Source organism: Cherax quadricarinatus, chromosome 3 (genome assembly GCF_038502225.1).
Source record: "Cherax quadricarinatus isolate ZL_2023a chromosome 3, ASM3850222v1, whole genome shotgun sequence".
Classification (NCBI taxonomy): Eukaryota; Metazoa; Arthropoda; class Malacostraca; order Decapoda; family Parastacidae; genus Cherax; species Cherax quadricarinatus.
In genome coordinates this window covers 55,266,521-55,286,143 of record NC_091294.1, presented here as the reverse complement: position 1 = coordinate 55,286,143, position 19,623 = coordinate 55,266,521, and the positions used below count along the sequence as shown (strand labels likewise).

The 19,623-nt window shown below is 40.9% G+C and overlaps 1 protein-coding gene across 1 annotated transcript in view; it reads right to left on the bottom strand.

The window, feature by feature from the left end:
* LOC128705920 (histone lysine N-methyltransferase trithorax) overlaps positions 1-19,623 on the bottom strand; it is a 382,322-nt gene that overhangs the window by 320,242 nt on the left and 42,457 nt on the right. Inside the window, exon 2 of the mRNA XM_053801012.2 lies at positions 10,573-11,610. Coding sequence (XP_053656987.2) covers positions 10,573-11,610 — 1,038 coding nt within the window. The remainder of the gene's footprint in view (positions 1-10,572; positions 11,611-19,623) is intronic.

Below are 19,623 nucleotides of genomic sequence, written 5' to 3'. Positions count from 1 at the left end.
TAAGGATACATTCGGTACATTCCATATTATCCATATTATCACTGTTTTTGGTGCCTGTTTTTGCCAAATAAGTCACCATGGGCCCCAAGAAAGCTCCCAGTGCCAACCTTTCGAGACCAAGGGTGCTAATGGCTGTTGAAATGAAGAAAGAGATAATTGCAAAGTACGAAAGTGGAGTACGTGTGTCGGAGCTGGTCAGGTTGTACAGTAAACCCCAATCAACCATCTCTACTACAGTGAGCAAGAAAACGGCAATCAAGGAAGCTGTTCTTGCAAAAGGTGCAACTGTGATTACGAAACAGCGACTGCAGGTGTTAGAAAATGTTGAGAGACTGTTATTGGTGTGGATAAATCAAAAACAGATAGCAGGAGATAGCATCTCTCAAGCAATCATTTGTGAAAAGGCTAGGCAAGTGGCCACACATGAGGAAATTGCTTTGGAGGAGGGGAGAGAGAAATTGAAGTTGCCTACTTCAAAGATTAAGGAAATCTGTGCAAAGTGGCTTGAAGTGCAAACCTTCATGGATGAAAATCACCCTCAGACAGCTATTGCAAGCCGTGCTGGTGACTATTACACTGACCATGTTGTGAACCACTTTAGGAAAGTCATAAAGGAACGAGAGGTACAGGCCTCTATGGACAGATATGTTGTGCGACAGAGGTCCAGTAACTCTCAACCTGGTCCTAGTGGCATTAACCCTTTCAGGGTCCGTCCCGTAGATCTACAGCTTTACGTTCAGGGTCCAAACCGTAGATCTACATCATGAGCTCAGCTCACTTTGATAAACTGTGAGTGGTACATTTGCACCTAGATATGAGAGAATACATCTATGTGGTATGTGTGCACCACATAAAACAGATCCTGCAGCACACTGTGTATAATACGAGAAAAAAACTGAAATCATGATTTTTTGATTAAAACAGCAACTTTGCAGTGCTTTTTCGCATGTTTTTTATAGCTGTATTTGCGATTTCTTGGTCTCATTTGATAGAATGGAAGACATATTACAGAAATAGAGATGATTTTGATTGGTTTTAGCACTGGAAATGGCTTGAAGCTGAGCTCAAAGTAGCAGAAATGTTAAATTTTTGCCTATATTCAAGAGTAAACAAACGACCTCACACGTCTAATACACGCCAGTTGGTGGGTCTAATATGCATTCACAAATATGGTGATGATATTTATACAATTATTACAGTACTGCATAAAAGTAAATCTTCTATTTTTTGGTTTGAATAAAAATTCATTATGTGAATAAAAAATCAAAATGAAATTTATTTGTAAAGCCTCAAAACATAACTAATGAACAGAGGAAATGCTAGTTTAGTTCCAGGAATACATACATTGTTTATTTTGGACCCTATTTTGAAATTGGAATATTTTGAACTTTGTGTTAAATTGGCCAAATTACCAATTTCCGATCACTTTATTTTGTAGTTGCAACAGTTGACTTGGCGATTTCTTGTGCTCAATCGATAGAATAGAAGTAATACTAGTGAAATAGCTAAGAATTTGGTCAACTGGAATGATGTAATTGGCCTAAAATGGGAGTCAAAGTCGGCAAAATCGCCGATTCGTAAATATCGCTGACACATGATAATTCGCGAGAGCATAATTTCGTAAATTTTCCATCAAATTTCGTACTTTTTGTTTTATTACCTTCACAAATAGATTCTCTACCATTTCATAAGAAAAAATAACAAACTTTTTTTTGGAAAATTCTTGGACACTGGGGCACCACTTCAGATTTTGGCCTTGGACCCTGAAGGGGTTAAAGGTAAGTGTCAATTATTCTTTCGTTATTTATTGCTATTTATTGTTATTGTTGTTGTAATTATTATTCTATTGCATTAAACTTAATATTTCATGTGGTAAAAGATTTTTTTCATACTTTTGGGTGTCTTGCCCAGATTAATTTGATTTCCATTATTTCTTACGGGGAAAATTGATTCGCTTTCCGATTTTTTGGTTTACGATGAGCTCTCAGGAACGGATTAGTATCGCGAACCGGGGGTCCACTGTACACTGGAATTGGCTGAAAACAGGGCTCAACGTGGGCAAAATCACTGATGCATAAACATCGTCGAGACCGTTAACTTCGTGAGAGCAAGTTTATTACAAAGGAATTGACCCAAAATAGGGCTCAAAGTGGGCGAAATTGCCGATGCGTAAATATCGCCGTAACCGCTAACTTCGTGAGAGCGTAATTCTGCAAGTTTTCCATCAAATTTTGAACTTTTGGTTTCATAACCTTCGGAAAAAGATTCTCTATCATTTCATAAGAAAAAATATATAGTATACGTATATATTTTTAAATTCTTCGACACTATGAGCAAGTTTGCAAGAAGAGGTCTCAACACTCAATGGTTAAGGGAAAGATGGAGAGCATGATCACAGATGAACAAGGAGGCTTCAGAATGGGTAGGGGATGTGTTTACATCAAAGCATGCAAGTGAACAATATTTAGATAAAGATAGGGAAGTAGTTGTTGCTTTTATGGATTTAGTAAAGGCTTATGATGGGGTGAATAGTGCAGCAATGTGGCAATGTCACATGTGTATGGAATAGGTACTAAGTTAACCAAACCATATCATGGGCGGGATTTGAGCCCACGGTCAGAGAGTCTCAAAATTCCAGACCGTCACGTATGGTTTGTTTGCAATCGTGTCATTACGATTTCGTGAGTCAGGTACTAAGTTACTAAATGCTGTAAAGTGTTTTTATGAGGATAGTGAGGCTCAGGTTAGGAAGTGTAGGAGAGTGAGAGTTTACTTTCAAGTAAACAATCATGGTTGTTTAACCCATTGAGAGGTCGAGACTCCTGCTCACAAACTTGCTCCCAGGGTCGAAGAATTTTAAAAAAAAAATTATTTTTCTTATGAAATGATTGATAATCTTTTTCTGAAGGTAATGAAACCAAAAGCATGAAAATTGATGGAAACCTTAAGAAATTATGCTACTGCAAAGTTAGCAGTTTCGGTAATATTTACACATCATCAATTTTGCCCAATTTGACCCCTATTTTGGGCCAATTCCATTGTTCCAGTCAACCAAACACATAGCTACTTAGCTATAACTCCTCTTATTCTATTGACTGAGTACAAGAAACTGCCCATTTACCTATTTCAACTACCCAATCAAGTGATCAGAAATTACAAATTTGGCCAATTTTATAAAAATTCAAGAAAGGCCAACTTCAAAATAGGGTCCAGAATAAATAATGCAGACATTCCTGGAACTAAAATAACATTTTCTCTGTTCATCAGTCAAGTCTCCAGGCCCCTCTTATATTACACCTGCTCTTCATTTTGAATTTTTAGTCACACAAAAAATAGAAGATTTACTGTTATTCAGACTACTGCATAATAGTAATAATTGCATAAATAATGTTTATGCATTTGTGAGTGCATATTAGACCAGCCAGCTGACATGCATTGGACATGTGATGTGATTTGTTTACACTTGAACATTGGTAAAAATCGAACATTTCCGCTACTCTGAGCTCAATTTAGAGCTACTTTTAGTCTATAAAGCATTCAAAATCATCTCTATTTCTGTAACATATCTTCCATTGTATACAATGAGGCCAAGAAACCAAGAATACGTATAACTATAAAAACTACCTGGAGTTTACCTGGAGAGAGTTCCGGGGGTCAACGCCCCCGCGGCCCGGTCTGAGACCAGGCCTCCTGGTGGATCAGAGCCTGATCAACCAGGCTGTTGCTGCTGGCTGCACGCAAACCAACATACGAGCCACAGCCCGGCTGATCCGGAACTGACTTTAGGTGCTTGTCCAGTGCCAGCTTGAAGACTGCCAGGGGTCTGTTGGTAATCCCCCTTATGTGTGCTGGGAGGCAGTTGAACAGTCTCGGGCCCCTGACACTTATTGTATGGTCTCTTAACGTGCTAGTGACACCCCTGCTTTTCATTGGGGGGATGGTGCATCGTCTGCCAAGTCTTTTGCTTTCGTAATGAGTGATTTTCGTGTGCAAGTTCGGTACTAGTCCCTCTAGGATTTTCCAGGTGTATATAATCATGTATCTCTCCCTCCTGCGTTCCAGGGAATACAGGTTTAGGAACCTCAAGCGCTCCCAATAATTGAGGTGTTTTATCTCCGTTATGCGCGCCGTGAAAGTTCTCTGTACATTTTCTAGGTCGGCAATTTCACCTGCCTTGAAAGGTGCTGTTAGTGTGCAGCAATATTCCAGCCTAGATAGAACAAGTGACCTGAAGAGTGTCATCATGGGCTTGGCCTCCCTAGTTTTGAAGGTTCTCATTATCCATCCTGTCATTTTTCTAGCAGATGCGATTGATACAATGTTATGGTCCTTGAAGGTGAGATCCTCCGACATGATCACTCCCAGGTCTTTGACGTTGGTGTTTCGCTCTATTTTGTGGCCAGAATTTGTTTTGTACTCTGATGAAGATTTAATTTCCTCATGTTTACCATATCTGAGTAATTGAAATTTCTCATCGTTGAACTTCATATTGTTTTCTGCAGCCCACTGAAAGATTTGGTTGATGTCTGCCTGGAGCTTTGCAGTGTCTGCAATGGAAGACACTGTCATGCAGATTCGGGTGTCATCTGCAAAGGAAGACACGGTGCTGTGGCTGACATCCTTGTCTATGTCGGATATAAGGATGAGGAACAAGATGGGAGCGAGTACTGTGCCTTGTGGAACAGAGCTTTTCACCGTAGCTGCCTCGGACTTTACTCTGTTGACGACTACTCTCTGTGTTCTGTTAGTGAGGAAATTATAGATCCAACGACCGACTTTTCCTGTTATTCCTTTAGCACGCATTTTGTGCGCTATTACGCCATGGTCACACTTGTCGAAGGCTTTTGCAAAGTCTGTATATATTACATCTGCATTCTTTTTGTCTTCTAGTGCATTTAGGACCTTGTCGTAGTGGTCCAATAGTTGAGACAGACAGGAGCGACCTGTTCTAAACCCATGTTGCCCTGGGTTGTGTAACTGATGGGTTTCTAGATGCGTGGTGATCTTGCTTCTTAGGACCCTTTCAAAGATTTTTATGATTTGGGATGTTAGTGCTATTGGTCTGTAGTTCTTTGCTGTTGCTTTACTGCCCCCTTTGTGGAGTGGGGCTATGTCTGTTGTTTTTAGTAACTGTGGGACGACCCCCGTGTCCATGCTCCCTCTCCATAGGATGGAAAAGGCTCGTGATAGGGGCTTCTTGCAGTTCTTGATGAACACAGAGTTCCATGAGTCTGGCACTGGGGCAGAGTGCATGGGCATGTCATTTATCGCCTGTTCGAAGTCATTTGGCGTCAGGATAACATCGGATAGGCTTGTGTTAATCAAATTTTGTGGCTCTCTCATAAAAAATTCATTTTGATCTTCGACTCTCAGTCTGGTTAGCGGCTTGCTAAAAACTGAGTCATATTGGGACTTGAGTAGCTCACTCATTTCCTTGCTGTCATCTGTGTAGGACCCATCTTGTTTAAGTAGGGGCCCAATACTGAACGTTGTTCTCGATTTTGATTTGGCATAGGAGAAGAAATACTTTGGGTTTCTTTCGATTTCATTTATGGCTTTTAGTTCTTCCCGCGATTCCTGACTCCTAAAGGATTCTTTTAGCTTAAGTTCGATGCTTGCTATTTCTCTGACCAGTGTCTCCCTACGCATTTCAGATATATTGACCTCTTTTAGCCGCTCTGTTATTCTTTTCCGTCGCCTGTAAAGGGAGCGCCTGTCTCTTTCTGTTTTACATCTACTCCTCCTTTTTCTTAGAGGAATAAGCCTTGTGCATACATCGAGTGCCACCGAGTTAATCTGTTCTAGGCATAAGTTGGGGTCTGTGTTGCTTAGTATATCTTCCCAGCTTATATCGGTTAGGACTTGGTTTACTTGGTCCCACTTTATGTTTTTGTTATTGAAGTTGAATTTGGTGAATGCTCCCTCGTGACTAATCTCATTATGTCGGTCTGGGGCTCCGCGCATACATGACTGAACCTCAATTATGTTGTGATCTGAGTATATTGTTTTTGATATGGTGATATTTCTTATCAGATCATCATTGTTAGTGAAGATGAGGTCTAGTGTATTCTCCAGTCTAGTAGGCTCTATTATTTGCTGGTTTAAATTGAATTTTGTGCAGAGATTTAAAAGCTCGCGTGAGTGTGAGTTTTCATCAGAGCTGCCTCCTGGTGTTATTACTGCAACAATATTATTTGCTATATTCCTCCATTTTAGGTGCCTTAAGTTGAAATCCCCCAGGAGCAAGATGTTGGGTGCAGGAGCTGGAAGGTTTTCCAGACAGTGGTCAATTTTTAACAGCTGTTCCTGGAATTGCTGGGATGTTGCATCCGGAGGCTTGTAGACTATCACAATGACTAGGTTTTGGTTCTCGACCTTTACTGCTAAAACTTCCACTACATCATTTGAGGCATTTAGCAGTTCTGTGCAAACAAGTGACTCTGCAATGTACAGGCCAACCCCCCCCTTTTGCCTGTTCACTCTGTCACATCTGTATAGGTTGTAACCTGGGATCCATATTTCGTTGTCCAAGTGATCCTTTATGTGGGTCTCAGTGAAAGCCGCGAACACTGCCTTTGCCTCTGCAAGCAGTCCACGGATGAAAGGTATTTTGTTGTTTGTTGCTGGCTTTAGACCCTGTATATTTGCAAAGAAGAATGTTATCGGACTGGTGGTATTGTTGGTACTGGGGGGGGATTTTTTTTCCGGCATTAGTATCTGTATCTGTTGGTTTGGAGTGGAGGCCATCGACTGTGGTTCCACTCCAGGAATGACTGAATTTGGTGTACGATTTCTGCCATTTCCTGCCAGTTGTTTTTCCTTCCTGGCACTAAAAAACCTCTCCCTCTTGAGTGGCTGTGGCTACCCAGGTTTTCCCATGGCCTGGATGTTTTGTATCTTTTTGTCCCCTTTAGATGGTATGCCTGGCAATTTAAGTTATAGCACAGTCTTTCCTGTACTGAAGAGGTACACAGTTCAGGGTGAAAAAGCTTACAGGAAGGGAGTTTGCATTTTCCTGTTGTCATATGGGCATGGCATTTCCTAGGGTGGTCATAGTTGCACGTCCCATCTGTTTTTCCAGATTTCCCATGCCAGCTGATACCGAGTGCATAGTATGTGCACAGGCTTGGTTTCCGTTTGCCTTGGGTTTCTGTGACTGTATTCCCTGTTGGTGCATGTTTCCCTGTCTTACTTCTATCCTCCCTAGCACCAACAATGGAGCTCCCACCATTTGTTTTTGGTAATATATCCTCACTATTGCTAGTGGAGTCCTCTTGTTTGCTATTTCCTGCGGTATTTCTAGTTTGCAATATTGGTTTTATCTTATCTTTGACTACACTTGTTTCCCTACTATGGCTCCTGTCCCCTATGGGGTCATTTATATGTATTCCTTCCTGCGTATAATTTCCGACTACCTGGACAAAATCTCCAGCTTCACCATTACTGTCTCCCAGGACAGCATCTCCAGCTTCCCCATTACTGTCTCCCAGGACAGCATCTCCAGCTTCACCATTACTGTCTCCCAGGACAGCACCTCCAGCTTCACCATTACTGTCTCCCAGGACAGCACCTCCAGCTTCCCCATTACTGTCTCCCAGGACAGCACTATCAGCCCCCCATTTACTGACTACCAGGACATCATCTCCAGCCTTACAGTTTCTGACTACATGGCCAGTATCAAGGGCAGTACCATTCAGCCCGGACTTTTTATGTTCCCATCTGTTGTAGAAAGCTTCCAGGTTTTCTATGAAAGCAGCTTTGATGTTGACCTCTTTTAATACCCTTGTGATTTTAGTCCACAGATTTATCTCATTTGGGCATACCCAAAAACACTTCCCTGTTTTAATACTGCTTGTAGCTAGTTCTTGGATATCTGCACAAGGGGCGTGACACCAATTTCCACAGAAATGACAATTTATGCATGTGGAAGCCCGTTTGTTTGACTGACCACAGACTACACACAGCTTCATAATGATTTGAATGGTTGATTTACTGCAATTCTACTAGCAACCTCTTGAATATTCTATTAATAACCTCTCTAGGTGGTGCACAACGAAACCGTTTGAAACCAGTCCAGGGTTCGGACCAGTCAAGGGTTCGGACCAGTCAAGGGTTCGGACCAGTCAAAGGTTCGGACCAGGCAAGGGTTCGGACCAGTCTATCTGATCTGATCAGTGGGTCACTTATTTAAACCATACTGGTCGGTGATTTGAGCTAACACATGAAGGATCTACTGGAAATTATCTACCCGAGTAATATGTGATTTGATTGATACAAAAGTATAACTTGCGTGTTGAAGAGCCGGTGACTGCTGGCACTCCTACAATGACGAACGGTCGAGCCTCCACCCTTGTTTATCAATCGCTGTATCTAGCTTCTCTATTTTTTTTTTTTTCCGTCTCCACCACAATAAATGCTATATTATCACTATAGTTGACTGGTGCAAATTTTGGAGGAAGGGCGCTTTTTCTGTAGTAATAATTGCTTCTCGTTGTGTATATTGCGACCGCTGGTAACTACAGGTTATATGAAATTCACAGTAACGTCTGGTATTTCAAGAAAAAAGAAACTAATGAAAGTCACTCCACTCCACTAAGTACCATTATAATACTGGTTAGTTGCTACTACAACACTGTATTCTGCTATTCACTGGTATCACTAGATTATATGCGAGTACACTAGCAGGCCAGGAAGATTATTAAAAACAGCTGACCTGTGGCAAGTTTCTGGCGACTTCTGGCACCTGCCTCTATAGGTTTATCACTTCATTTACAAAATCACCTGTTTTCAAATGACACTTTAGCCTTTATCATCAATATACTAGGGAGCCACTGTAGTATACACTATACACTATGTATACTCAATGCTTTCAGGGAGACTTTCTTTCCTCTGACACAAAGTTCAATTATTATTATTTTTCCACACGGGACACAGGCCTATGATTCCCCTCTGGCAGTAAACTCTGTTAGGTAGTGCACACAATTCTCCTTTTTTTACTCAGTATATAATGTTTTCCGCCCAAGATTGGTTTCAGGCGCTAGAGGGATGTATCGTATAGGATTGATGACACAAATTAAAGTTCTAGCACGTAAGAGCGACCGTGAAAACACCAGAAAACCGGGAGCACAACGAGGCACGCTGACACGCTAAATAGTTACATATGAAAATACACCGCAGTCACTGTTTTACACCAAAAACTTTCTCCCACAAGATGGGAAGCTGCTAGAATTTTGGCGTAGAATTACAGGACCAACCCTGGTGTCAAAGGTATAATATTATGTGACTGACCTTGAAAGGGTTAACATATTTATAGATAAGGTTGTAAAAGAAGTAAATACTAGGGTGTTGGGGAGAATGGTGGGAATAAATTATGCAGAATCAAATACAAAATGGGAGTTCCCACAGTTACTTTTGCTGATGATACTGTGCTTTTGGGAGATTCTGCAGATAAGTTGCAAAGGTCAGCGGATGTGTTTGGGAGGGTGTACAGAGTGAACAGAGATAAGAGTAAGATGAGAGTATCAAATGAGTTAAATAAGGAAAAATTGGAGGGAAGAAGTATGGAAGAAGTGAATGTGTTCAGATGTTTGGGAGTAGATTTGTTGGTGGATGGGTATATGAAGGACAAGGTAAACCACAGAACTGATGAAGGGAAAAAGATGAGTGGTGCACTGAGGTATCTCTGGAGACAAAAGAATGTTATGCATGAAGGCAAAGGGAATGTATGAGAGTACAGTGGTACCAACACTCTTATACAGGTGCGAAGCACGGATTGTGAATGTTTCAGCAAGGAGGAGGATGGAGGCAGTGAAGATGCCTTGTCTGAGGGCAATGTGTGACTTAAATATCATGCAGAGAATTTGTAGTGTGGAAATTAGAACAAGGTCCGGAATTAATAAGAATTATGCAAAGGACTGAGGAAGGGCTGTTGAGGCAGTTTGGCCATTTAGAAAGGATGGAGCAAAATAGTATGACTTGGAGAGAGTATAAATCAGTAATGGAGAGATGGCAGGGTAGGGGAAGGTCATCCTAGGAAAAGATGGAAGGGGGAGGGTGTGCAAGGGGCTTGGACATACAGCAGGCATGTGTGAGCATGTTAGACAGGAGTAGAGACAAATGGTTTTTGGGACTTGACAAGCTGTTGGAGTGTGAGCAGGGTAATATCCTTTTAAGGGACTAAGGGAAACTGGTTAGCCGGACTTGAGTCCTGGAAGTGGGAAGTACAGTGCCTGCATTCTAAAAGGAGGGATTTGGGATATTTGCTGTTTAGAGTGATATCTAAATTGTCATGATAGTGTGAACAATAGTGAAAGTGTTTCTTTCTCCGGTCAATCTGCCTCAGTGAGAGACAGCATGCGTGTCAAGAAAAAAAAAATGACCCAAATAACTTTTACCTGGACCTGTGATCTCTAAAATCCACCACTTTCAAATTAGTATTTTTGGGAACTGATCCACTTTGGAGGAGAGAGAAAAAAAAAAAAAAACTTGCCCATCTAATGCACACAATGAGGAAATACAGTATGTACTACACTACCAAAAAGCTTTAAAAATAAATATGATAACTATACATACCTTTCCAGATTGCTTCAGTCTATCATCCCACGGGGAACGAAGCAATTTTTCTATTTTTTCTTTAACTCTCGACTCTTTAGGATCGCATCTCTGAGGAGAGTCAGGAGCTTCTGCTTCAACTTCTTGCATGGGAGCCTCATAGCGCCGCAACAAGCGCTTAGGGGGTCTCCCAACCTGACCTTTAGAAACACCCGTTATGGAAGCTGTATAAAGAGATATAGTTCGACGCATACGATCACGCCCCACACCTTCTGTCCCAGATAAAGAGTTCTTGCTCTGTGCACGTGAGCGAGGTAGAGACAGGAACTGTGTGTGAGAACCACGACCTTTGCGAGTCAGCTTAACAAGTCTCTTGCTTGGAACACTTACACTATCCTCTCCTGTTTCAGTACTCGTATCAGCCATTAATGAGCTACTCGTAGAACACATTTCTGTAATGTCTGCAAACAATCTTTTATTGGGTTTTATAATTCTTGATGATCTCACACTCATAGTCGGCAATATAAACCGTTTTGGACTTTTCTCTCCAACCACTGGAAGAGACGGCATTTTCTTTTTTGCCTTTGCTAACAACTTCTTTGCTAAAGCAGTTTTTACTGTTGGCGGTCTACTTATTCTATGATTGGTTTGTTTACGTGTCACATGGCTTGTGGCTGAAACCACTACAGTGTTTTTTTCCTCTAAAAACTGATCACTTTCTAAGGATGAGGATGATGGTGGGGCTGCAACTACTGCTTTATTATCACTCGCAGGTTCCACAAATCCTAAGACTTTTTCTGTTCTTTCCACTCCACTTATATGTAAATCTTTCTTTTTTTCTGAAGATACACTTAATTCTTTCACTGTCATTTGTACAACACTTGTTCTCCCTCGAGTCACTAAACCCTCTTTTTCAAAGATTGCACAAGCCTCCTCCACTTTCTGTGCCGACCTCTTCCCTGCCTTGCGCACAGGCAATTCAAGCATTGTTGTGCTTGCTGTTTTGACCTCACTCGTTCCTGCTTGACATGACAGAAAACCATCAAAGCCATCTTCATCCTGAAAAAAGAACATAAGTATTAAAATCTCCGTGAAGAATCAACCTTAGAAATTTCAATCATTCTCAGTGTTAAAGGTACATAAAGGAGTGCTCTAAATATTTTTGCTTAAAGTACTCCAGTTACTTATAGCAAGAAACAAGAATGAGTAAAAAGAATGGAAACAATTTGCCTAATCATATGCAGTTCTATACTGTACTGATCAGTATACAGTATTTTCAGTAAGAAAATACAAGATAGTAGAATACTGGATTGAGAAAATCGTGACCATAATGAAGTTCTTACTAAAAGTGTAAATAGTTTTTTCACTGTACATGGCAGGAGGAAGCGTACTGACCTCATATCAACATTAAAAATAATCCTAATCAGAGCATTTACTAAAGGATCATAACTGGACCCCAATAACCTATGTACAGTAAGGCCCCGCCTTACGGCGTTCCACTAATATGGCAATGTCAAATTATGACCAAAATTTGCTATACGGCAAGCGGTCTTTCAAATACGGCGCCCCCACCCGGTTTGTTTACATTTTCCGTGACCTCATCTATTATGTCAGGGAACTTTCCAAAATTTCAAGTGTTTTAAAGTTACTGCATATTTTATACATATTCTGATAATTACACTTATGTGTACCTGTACCTAAATATACTTACACACTGTGCTGGTGTGCAGGTACACATTAAAATCGCTAAGTCTCTCTCTATTCATGACGCCAATACTACGTTATAATAATCACTTTTGGGCACCCTAAATGTCTTATTTTACATCAATATAGGCATTTTCATTAATCCATCTATGATATTTTCCTCAAAATTATATATGAAACCCATTACATAGCCTATAAACATGATACATACACTCACAGAATAAAAATTGATGTAAATATGAGATCTGTTTACAAAGCAGCTGTGTAGTAGTGTCGGAAGAATTACGTTTTCTCTAGTCAAACTGGGGGAAACCTGTAGAAAAATATTCTTTTCGTATGCCTTTACTCTATATACAGCAATTCACGACCCTTGTGGGTTTAGTGCTTTTTATTATATAATATTATTATTATTATTATTAATAATGATATTATTATTATTATTATTATCATCTTCAGTCACTCTAAAAATGGTGTGTTGCTGTTTGTTTATTCTGAGCTAACTTGTACAACTTGTACACAATGTAAGAGTATTTGTATTGTGAGGGAATTATTATAATAAGAAAAATAATGAGGTAAATGTTTTATAAACTCTTACAAACGTACGTGAATGAACTAAAAGTAGACATATTAATACGCATTTATTTCGCCTGACCAAGTGATCGCCCACTACCTGTTCAGTTTGTGTTCTTACATTGTCTCAACTCTGTATCTCGTTCTCTCTCTCGTTTACTCTTTCATTAACTAGTTGGCTCTCACTGACGATGGCGTCTAAGGTTAGTTGTGATAAAAAGAGTAGTCGTAAGCCTCTTAAAGCTTTAAGTGCCAAGTTAGAGGATGATGCTGTGCCATTCTGATTTTATTCAATAAACACCCTGCCACTCACCTCTCACACATTAATATTAATATTTTAAGGTAAGTAATAAGTGTACTCTGTGTGTATCTTACCTTTTATTGTGTTTTTAATGCCTATTTCTATTGCTAACTTAATATAAGTTAGTGTAAACTTGTTGTCTGGCATTTATTGCATATTTTATGTGTGCTCTGATAATAATACTTGTGGAGCTGTGTGGTAGCTGGGTGGAGGGACATTACGTTTTCTCTGCTCAGCCATCAGAGAAAACGTGTATGAATCTGTGTTTGGCCCAGCCACTCCCCCACTCCGCTTTTGTTTACAATTTTCGGCATGAATTATTCATTACTTCTACCTTCGTTTATGATGGCATCTAAAGGTAGTTGTTAGAAATTATTAAATTCAGTGAACAAGGCATGTCAATGTTAATAATATGGCTCTGGGCCACAGTGTAGGTAGCCGGTTGGTGTAGCCCAGGCTACACCTACCGGCAACCTACACTGACTTTCTACAAATAAATACTACTCACCTCTCTTCCTATATTAAGACTACACATATTTTAAGGTAAATAATGAGTGTACTGTATGTGTATTTTACCTCTCTGGGATGTTTTAAATATCGTATATTAAGTATGAGACGGGGAGCCAGTGCTACCTACACCTGGGTACCTGCACCTGACTTCCTACAAATAAGTACTACTCACCTCTCTCCCTACACTAAGATTACAAATACTTTAAGATAAGTAACGAATTTACTGTGAATGTATTTTACTGTGTGTTTTTAATGCCTAGTTCTATTACTAACCTAATATAATGTAGTGTAAACTTGTTGTCTGGCATTTATATGCATTTATAAATGGAAAAAATGGCGTTCTGCCTTCCGGCGATGTCTGCTTTCCGGCGACAGCCTGGAACCTAACCTGCCGTATAAGTGGGGCCCTACTGTATTACTATTTTTACAGGGATACAAATACAAACACAAATGAAAGATAAAATTTGTTTACTTCATTCCTAACAACATTGATGAATTTTAGAGCAATGGAAGCTGAACACTCACTGGGCTGAATTAAAAGTTCTAGTTAGGATTTGTCTTTGTAAAGTGTTTACCTAATACTAGAACAGATGCTATTCAAAAGCTGTACGACTTTTTTCCTTGGTCTTTTACATTTACAACATTAAAATGTAAGATTTCAATTTGTACTTATATAATAGGGTACTATAAAATTCTGTCCACTTCTCAGATTTTTATATACCGTAGGGCCCCACTTATATGGCAGGTTAGGTTCCAGGCTACCGTGTAAAGTGGAAATCCCTTTTTTTCCTACTTACAAATGCACATACAGTGGAACCTTGACTCACGAGTTTAATCCGTTCCGTGACCTAGCTTGTAACTCAATTTACTCGTACAGTGGAACCTCTACTAATGAGTGCATCCACATCCGAGTCGATTTTTTGCTTCCATAGGCGAGCAAAATTTCCAGATGTGAGCGGGCCTCAGGGGAGGTTCCTTGCCACTGGTGAATGGCTCTTGCTCTTGATCTAGGGAATTGGATCTCATTTGTTTGTTGAACTATCTTACTGATACTTGGGCAATATATGATGGAAAGATGCTTAACATACACCAAAACTAAAAGAAATCTGACTAAATAACAGAGTCCACTTTTCAGCTATTAGCTGGCCTACTTAGCGGTATATTTTCATGTGGTTTTTATGGTTGTATTTTCGTTTTTTTGGTCTCAATTGATAGAATGGAAGATATTACAGAAAGATATATGATTTTGATTGCTTTCACAACAAAAAGTACCTTGAAATTGAGCTCAAAGTAGCAGAAATGATGGATTTTTGCCAATGTTCAAGAGTAAACAAATGACCTCACCGAGTGACCATTCCAATATGCATTCACGAATGGGTTGACATAATTTGTACATTACAATAATGCAGTAGTCTGCATAACAGTAAACCTATTTTTTGTCTGAATAAAAATTCCAAATGGCAAACAAGAGTATTATTATTAGAATATGTACGTACTAATAAATAATAATAATAATAATAATAACATGTATATTATAATAATATACGTAATAATACACGTAATATAAATTATTATAAGAATACATGCTAATAAATAATCCGTAATTTTTTTTTTCAATAAACCGGCTGTATCCTACCAAGGAAGGGTGGCCCAAAAAGAAAAACGAAAGTTTCTCTTTTTAAATTTAGTAACTTATACAGAAGGGGTTACTAGCCCCTTGCTCCCGGTATTTAAGTCACCTCCTACAACACGCATGGCTTATGGAGGAAGAATTCTGTTCCACTTCCACATGGAGACATGTAATTATAATAATAATGTCAGCATAGTTGCTGATCCCCTACATGTGTTGTATAGCTTATCTGTGTATGATAGTACCATCCATATTTTTTACATACATGACCCCTTTGCTGGGGCCTAGTGACTGTTTGTATGACGTCACGGGATGCGGCATGAGTGCGTGGGACACGCTACCTCGCTCTCAGTCCACGCATAGGTCTACCAGGCAACACACAGCAGGTTGGGCTCCCCTTTCTCACATTCTACAATATATTGTTACCATCCAACAAGTGTGTGTATCTTCAACCCTCGTTATCTCCTTTCGAACCCCAGGACAAATGGTGCCAGCGGAAGGCCTGTAATTCTGATGATTACAGCGATTTTTGGAAATAAATTTCTACTGAGCCGGTGACCATCTTGTGACGCTAGGCCTGCCGAGACGGGTGATGCTCAACAATCTCAAGCCAGCTACCCCAAGCAAGCACTGACCAGCCTATTGCTTCCTACTTCTGGTCAGTCTCTGTGCATTAGCGTTTCATTTGCTTATTTGCATTACTTCCGAGGGGTCGATCCGGGTTTGCAAAGTAAGCCAAGCCACCAAGCCAGTCTGGGGGGAGAGTCCAGCCTAACCCTACACCATCCAGCCTTGCCTGCCAAGCCAGCTTTCCACCCCTGCTGTGCTCATCGTTACAAGTTATCAAGCCAGTCTGTGTGAAGGGTTAAGCCAAGCCAGCCAGCAACTAACCCAGGTGACTAAACCAGTACTCAAGCAAGCCACATGGGTACAGTCTTCTTCATCACTTTGTGCTTCTAGTTCTAGCTGTTTTGAGTGCTTTTATCATCCCTCTGGTGTTGTGGTATTTTGTGGGTTTTTTTAACCCTTTCAGGGTCCGTCCCGTAGATCTACGGCTTTACGTTGAGTGTCCAAACCGTAGCTCTATGCCAAAATTCTAGCGCCGTCAAATTTAGCGCAAAAGCGCTCATAGGCCTACATGTGAGAGAACAGGTCTGCGTGGTGGGTGTGCGCCATAAACAAAAAATCTAGGCACCCGCATAGAATTGTGGGAACGCCGGCTCAGTTACCCTTGTTCACCATGCCTCGTCACAAGTCAGCTCTCACTCCCCGGAAAATTGGGACTCTCCTCTTCCTATCTGAAAGTTCCGACACTGATGGAAGTGGAAATGAAGACGAATTCTACGGCTTTGATCAGTTAGTGACCGAAAAGAATGACCAGGATATTGATAATAGTGCAGAAAACCCTGACGATCCTCAACCTTCTACCTCTGGTGTGGGCACTCGTGACTCACGGTCGGTTGTTCCTCAACGCAAGAGAAAGCTAGTATTTTCGCGTGGCCAGGCCTCTGACTTCAGTAATGATGGTGATAGTGACGTGGATTGTGATTTTATTGCACTCGACGATCATTCGAGTAGTGATAGTGAGGAATCATATTCACCAGTGAAGCGTTGGTATGTTCGCCGCCGCATGCGCTCGGGTAGTGTACCCTATGCTGTGCCCAGGGGACAGAGTACATCCCGGAGTACATTCCGGAGTACATCCCGTGGCCCTACACCAGTTTTAGGTAGTGATAGTGAGGATGATGTGGCTACACTTGGCATGGATAGACCACAGGCATCAGTGGATGGTGGTAGTGGTGATGGTAGTGGCACCGCCATGCGTGACTCACCAGCCAATGATGTCCAGTATCCACCAGCAAACCGTATGTGGGATTGGCAGCAAAATCCCAATTTTGTTCCCAAGCCTCACCATTTTGATGACTCTCAAAGTGGAATTCTACCTACTTGTCCCCTTGGAACCACGGCCAATGAACTGGAATTCTTTGAATTATTCTTTGACCAGCCATTGATGGAAACTATTGTCAGGGAAAGTAATAAGTATTTTCAGTACACCATGGCAAATAAGATCATATCACCACAGTCAAGACTACACAGGTGGAAAGAGACGACTGTTGCAGAAATGTATTTGCTTTTTGCAACAATAATGCTTATGCCTCACGTCTATAAGCATAATATAAAAGCATACTGGTCCACAGATCGGCTAATTTCTACCCCGGTCTTCAGTGAAATCATACCAGTGAACAGGTTTATCTTACTCTTACGTATGTTGCACTTCTCTGACAAAACCAGGCCTGACAGAAGTGACAGGTTATACAAGATTAGAAATGTTTTCATGTATCTCAAACAAAAGTTCAGCATATACTTTTATCCATTCAAGAATCTTGTAATTGACGAATCTTTGATTTTGTTCAAAGGTAGACTGTCATTCAAGCAGTATATACCGAGCAAGAGGAAACGCTTTGGTATAAAACTGTTTGTACTCTGTGACTGTGACAGTGGCCTGGTGTTGGATATTGTTGTATACATGGGAAGTAAAACATTGAAAGATACCAAGATGTTATTGGGTATCTCAGGTGACGTAATGAGAAACATGATGGCACCTTATCTTGGTAAGGGGCATACATTATATACCTATAACTGGTACACAAGCCCATTACTCAGTGATTTCATGTGAGTGAACAAGACAGATGTGTGTGGCACAGTGCGTTCTAATCGTAAACATATGCCCAGGCTCAACGCAGGTGCTCGTGGTGATGACGTGCAGGTGTTTACTGCCAATGACATCATGGCATTACGGTGGCATGACAAACGAGATGTCACATTGTTGACAACCATTCACCATAATGAAATGCAAGACAGTGGCAAAGTTGACCGAGTGACTAATGAACGTATTCGAAAACCAGTGACAGTGATTGATTATACACAAAACATGCGCTTGGTTGACAAATGTGACATGCAGATTGGTTTTGTTGACTGTGTTCGTAAGAGTTACAAGTGGTACATGAAACTTTTCTTCCATCTCATGGACATTTCTATGCTCAACGCATATAATATGTACCAAATAAAAACTGGCAACAGACCACCGTATGGTGAATTTTGTTTGTCTGTTGTCAGACAACTCATAATGAAGTACCAGGTAAGAACACCTGCTATACAACAAGGCCCTCGAATTACTCAGGATATACCCAAGTGTTTGAGGAGGGAAGGTGATCATTTCATAATACAACTTCCTTCAACTCAGAAGAAATTTGCTCAGAAGAGATGCATCGTCTGTGAACAAACAAAACGACGGCAACAAAGACGCAAAGACACTCGGTTTATGTGTGAGGAATGTAAGGTGCCTCTGTGCATGGTGCCTTGTTTCAAGGAGTTCCACAAGCTCCAGCAGTTCTAAAACCATGTCCAGTGATTGTAAATATGTAAATATATGATAGAACATTATTATTATACAGTGGGCCCCCGGTTAACGATACAGTGGACCCCCACATACCGTTGGCATCACATAACGATTAATCCGCATACAGCTTGCTTTAATCGCAAAAATTTTGCCTCGCATACCGCTTAAAAACCCGCTCACCGCTGTTCGTCCGAGACGCGTCCAATGTGCGCCTTAGCCAGCCTCACATGTTCCGCCGGTGGCATTATTTACCAGCCAGCCTCCGCGGTAGCATCCAAGCATACAATCGTAACATTTCGTATTATTACAGTGTTTTTGGTGATTTTATCTGGAAAATAAGTGACCATGGGCCCCAAGAAAGCTTCTAGTGCCAACCCTACAGCAATAAGGGTGAGAATTACTATAGAGATGAAGAAAAAGATCATTGATAAGTATGAAAGTGGAGTGCGTGTCTCCGAGCTGGCCAGGTTGTATAATAAACCCCAATCAACCATCGCTACTATTGGTGGTGCAGCTGCTGCTGCTGCTGCTGCAGCATCGTCTGCTGCTGCTGTAGCATCGTCTGCTGCTGCTGTAGCATCGTCTGCTGCTGCTGTAGCATCGTCTGCTGCTGCTGTAGCATCGTCTGCTGCTGATGTAGCACTGTTGTTGGTGTGGCTTATTGAGAATATACCAAGAAACAATTAACCCCAGAGGATTTGCCACCCAGGATAACCCAAAAAAGTCAGTGTCATCGAAGACTGTCTAACTTATTTCCATTGGAGTCCTTAATCTTGTCTCCCAGGATGCAACCCACACCAGTCGACTAACACCCAGGTGAACAGGGAAAAATGCCTGGAACTAGTGCTCATATTGGTGAATTTAAAGCCAGCAAAGGTTGGTTTGAGAGATTTAAGAATCGTAGTGACATACACAGTGTGATAAGGCATGTTCTGGAAGAAAATACCAAACAGGACC